Below are 5,064 nucleotides of genomic sequence, written 5' to 3' on the forward strand. Positions count from 1 at the left end.
ATTAACAAGCACTGAGATCCTTGCAGTTGTTACGCACTCCTTAATCCACTTAATCCACTTATCACCGAACCCAAAATTAGAGAACATTGAAAACAGAAAACCCCAATTAATAGAGTCATATGCCTTCTCAAAGTCCAACTGAATAAGTAACCCCTTCCTTTTGTCTTTCTTCCATCCATCAACAACCTCATTAGCTATTAACACCCCATCTAGAATATTTTTTCCACTCAAGAACGCAGACTGAGATTCACTTATGATATGAGGCATTACAGATTTCATCCTATTAGCCAACAATTTTGCTATGATCTTGTATATAGAGCCCACCAAGCTTATAGGTCTATAATCAGATAGCCCTATTGGATTCTCCTTCTTGGGTATAAGGGTTATGAAAGAACTATTTATACCTTTCACCAACTTACCATTATTTTGAAATTCTTTCACAAAATTAACCACATCACCCTTCATGACTTTCCAAAACTTCTGATAACACATCAAGTTGAAGCCATCAGGTCCTGGTGCCTTATTCCCATCACAATCCATCACTGCTGATTTAATTTCTGCTACTGAAAAATCTGATTCTAACCATCCAGACCCCACCCTGCCTTCTACTGATGGGAAAAAACCCCCCAACACAGGTCTTGATGACCAATGCTCTGTGTACTGATTTTTAAAGTGTCCAAACACCTTATATTTCACTTGACACGGATCTTCAACCACCACCTCCCCATCTATTATAGTATTTATTTCATTTCTAACTGTTCTGCATTTTGTAACTACATGGAAGTATCTTTTATTTTTATCCCCTTTCATTACCCAGTTAAGTCTTGACTTTTGCAGCCATAACCATTCAATCATCCTACTCAACCTCCACATCTCAGCTCTAACTTCACTTCTCCTACTTTTTTCAGCGCCATCAAGGTCTCTACCCTCTGCCAGAATATAAAAACTGTGAAGTTCACCCTCTGCTGCCTTCAATTTGTTTTGTACATTACCAAAAACCTCCACATTCTAACTTCGAAGGCCACCTTTCAATATCTTCAATTTTTAAGACAGTATAAACCTAGCCCATCCTACCACACTGGACTCTTTCCAATTTGACTTCTAGAACCTCTGAAAATCTTTGTGTAAGAACCAAGCATTAATACCCTAAAGGGTTTTGGGCCCCAATCCATCTCATCCTCCATCAAAAGAAGAGGACAGTGATCAGAGACCAGTCTAGGAAGACCCCACAACTTAAAATGAAACACCTCAAACCACTTTGGGTCTACAAGAATTCTATCTATTTTGCTCCACTTCTCACCAGTACATGAGTTACACCAAGTGAACCTCGTCCCAAGTAATGGTAAATCAGATACCTCACACTTATCAATAAACTCATTAAATTCTTTCATACCTCTATCTCTCCTCGAACACCCTTTCCTTTCCCCAATCTGCCTAATCTCATTAAAATCCCCTCCTAAACACCATGGATTAAGAAATTCCTCCTTCAACTTCCACAAACAATTCAACAGATTCCCTCTAGAGCCCATATCATTAGGTGCATAGATGTTTAGAATAGCATAATCAAATTGGTTAAAGAGAGTACCTGATAATAATATAAACCTTCTATTGCTGCAACAATCCTTGACTTGGAATATGTCTGAATCCCAAATACACAATAAACCCTGAGCAGAGCCTACAGCATCCACCACCATATACTCCATTTTGCCCTTACCCACACAGATCTGAAATCATCCTCTGATAATTTTGATTTCTTTGTCTCTTGAAACAAAACAATATCTACTTTTCTCTACCTCACAAGCAACTTAATCTTACTTCTCTTCTCCTTCCTCCCCAGCCCCCTAATATTCCATGATAAAATCTTCATAAAAAACCACTATTTCTCCTATATGGCCCCCAGTTGGTATACCCTACTCCCCAACTTTCACTCCCCCTTCAATACGTTCTATATCCTTCAATTCAAGGCCCACTATTTTCTCCAACACTTCAGCCCTCTTCCCATTCATCTTCACCCCGAGAAGTTCCCCTATTTTCAGAGTTGTTTCAGCCACATTAAGGACGACCCTCCCTTTATCCACTCCACCCCCAATCGATGCAGATAAAGACATTACCGCCGCTACTGCTCGCCAGACTGCAGCCTTGGGACGTGCTGAACTAGTTGCCGCACCTCTGCTCCTATATCTGCTCATTAATTCAGTCGACCTTCTTCGTAGCAAATTTAGTTTATACTTCTTTATGCTTTTAATCCTTTCTTTCCCTTTTCTATTCCTTCTTTGACTACAACTGGGCTCCTTCTCATGGGCTTCTGATAAACTTGAAACTCTCCTACTTGGCCCTACTTCTTTTGGCTTACTACTAACAGATTTTCCCTGCTGCCCCAGCCCAATCTGTGATTTACAAAGCCCAGTCCCCATATTTGGTGTGTTAGTCTGGCCCAAAATTACTTCAATATTCACCCCAGGCCTTTCTAAACTTGTTCTGTCTAAACTTCTGACAAAACCTTGCATACAGACCAGATTATCCATACTCTGACTAACTATCGTCTCCTCAATTGAGTAGTTCCTCTGGTTTCGCATTTCCATCATTGCGTTGCAGGCCTCAGCACTCATTACGTTTTCCCCATCACTTCGACCAGTTTTAGCTTCCTCTACACTCCTCCGGCATGCCATGGCATCCACCTCCTCACTCCGGTTTCCACCAGCTGGCCTACCTTCCTGAGCCACGACATATCCAACCTCCATATCAGCAGCTGAATCATCCTCCACATCAGCATATTCGTCTTCATCATTTCTGGATCTCCGACCCTCACTATGATTGTCCACCACATTTGAACTGCCCATCTCAACCTCATCTTGAATCTTATGACATTTGCAAGAACATTTTCCTGTTTGCACAGTGATCACCTGCTCTTCACAAACTCTCACCAGAAACACCCTCCCACTACATTCCAGACTTACAACTAAGTTTATAGGTTCCATGCTTCTGGTGGAAACCTTAACCTTTTCACACACAAATGACAGTGGTTGGCACGTATCACCTTCAAAACATAAGACTTGCCCCCACACCTCACTAATCCTTCTTATGTTGGAGCTATTCCACAGATGCAATGGGATACCATAGCAACTGAGCCATACACTTCTTTCCTGGTCCAAAACCTGCCCTCGTTTGCCTTCAGCAATATCTTCACACCAATCTAAAATCAGCTCCTTAATAGCTGGTAATTTCAATGCCCTCTCCTCCTTTGATCTGAATGTTATAACATCTCTTCCCCCATTATCTCTTACCATTACATCCTCCATTCCTATTGCTGCTAGCTCTTTTTTCAGACTGACATTAGCATATTGTACCTTCAATATGATTATAATGCTCTCAAACAACCATCCATTCCCCACCTGTTCTGCCTTCACCATAATACACCCTACTCCTTCACCTCTTTTTCATGCCACCGCGTCAACATAGGATCTTCTATCTCTAAGACCACTTAACCCCATTGTAACAACACCACCTTTAGCAGCATAGACTACTGGTCTCCTCACTTGGGTATTTAATGGCATTCTTTCAGTTTCACCCCTAGTCTTGTCCTTTCCAAACTCTGCAAGTTTTACCTGTAAAGATCGGTCGTCCACCCATAAACCATTGGCTTTCTGTACAGCTATATTAGCTGCCACAGGGCAACCAAACCTCACAAAACCAAACATTGTGTTAGTTACCCTGCGTCTTTTTTGCAGTATAAAAACATCTGTTACCAGTCCAAACTTTGTGAATAAATTGAACAGGCCGTTTGGGGTCAATGATACTAGTAGGTTGTCCACAAACACGTTAAAGACACCTGCACTCCCATCTGACCTCCATGGACCTGGTCTGCCCCTATCCCGTACTACTGATATCCACCCTCCTTGCTGAGCTCCTCTCATGGTGCCCCCTACTCTCTTATAATTAGTTTAGACTGTGGATTCCATCATATTTACCTTGGTGATTGAAAGATAGTATTGAAGCATTTCAAAATTGTTTCATTGTCCTTCTCCAAACCTCATTGATTATATTTTTTTTTATAATATTCATTTCAAATCTTTAAAACTTACCTCCTAGAATCGAATTGAAGTCCTCCAAATATTTATTTAAGCTTGCAAAGCTTCCCAATTACACAATTTCAGTACAGGGACTTGAAACACAAAATCATCAAGTAAGATTACGTCATGAACTATAATACGTAGGAGCTTAAAGAGTCTATTGTGTTCATTGCTTGTTCTATTGTGTTCAACCGGATATGGAGGAGCTTAAGGAGTCTATTGTGTTCATTGCTTGTTCAATTGTGTTCAACCGGATATGGAGGAGCTTAAGGAGTCTATTATTATCAAGTTAGCTATTTGGCTGAAGGCTAAGGATTATCCATTCTCCATTAATGATTTTCTTTATAATATCAGCCTGATTCGAGTTTGTTTAGGTGGTCGGGGTTGAGTGTTTTTGCAGCAGCAGCAGTGCTTTGGCTTATATTCTTCTATCTTCTGGCGTGTAGCAGCAGCATATGTGGGTTGGTCTCTGGGTTGGGGAATCTGTACAGGGGTTCTGAGTTGTTGAATTGTATGTGGGTTGGTCTCTGGTGTTGTGTGGTGTTTCAACTCTGTTTCAGACCTGGAGGTGTCTCTGTTACATTGCTGCAGTTTGGTCGCTCTGTTACATTGCTGCAGTTTGATCTTCTTTCCTGCTGTCTGCTGGTTCTTTTGTTGGTTGTTTTGATTGGTTTCTCACCAATCTTGTTTAGCTTTGTTGCTAGTGTTTTCCCGCTTTGTTGATGTATGTTGTAAGTCCTTGTTTTTTTTATCATCAATAAAGCTCTTTTCTGCCGTTCAAAAAAAAAAAAAAAACTCTAAAACGTAGTTTGGAGAGCTTAAATGTTTAAGATTTCGGCTCCTATCAGTCGAATGCTTCATTTGTTTGAATGAAAAATATTTTTTGCATTTTCTAACACCTAGTGGTACAACAAAAACAAAACTCAATATAAAATATTTTTCATAGTTAACTGAAAATAAACTTATTTGGACATATAATATTTTTGTTTCAATG

At 40.2% G+C, this 5,064-nt stretch overlaps 1 protein-coding gene across 1 annotated transcript; it reads right to left on the reverse strand.

The window, feature by feature from the left end:
* Positions 1–3,437: 3,437 nt before the first annotated feature.
* Positions 3,438–3,914, reverse strand: LOC145800752 (serine/arginine-rich splicing factor SC35-like). Its single transcript, XM_082890485.1, has one exon. The coding sequence runs from the start codon at positions 3,912–3,914 to the stop codon at positions 3,438–3,440; it is 477 nt and encodes a 158-aa protein (XP_082746611.1).
* Between the last annotated feature and the right edge of the window lie 1,150 nt (positions 3,915–5,064).

Source organism: Camellia sinensis, chromosome 10, assembly GCF_055761805.1.
Source record: "Camellia sinensis isolate YWXY chromosome 10, ASM5576180v1, whole genome shotgun sequence".
Taxonomy (NCBI): Eukaryota; Viridiplantae; Streptophyta; class Magnoliopsida; order Ericales; family Theaceae; genus Camellia; species Camellia sinensis.

Coding starts and splice junctions, on each gene's coding strand:
- LOC145800752 (XM_082890485.1), bottom strand. CDS start 3,914: ATGAGAGGAGCTCAGCAAGGAGGGTGGATATCAGTAGTACGGGATAGG.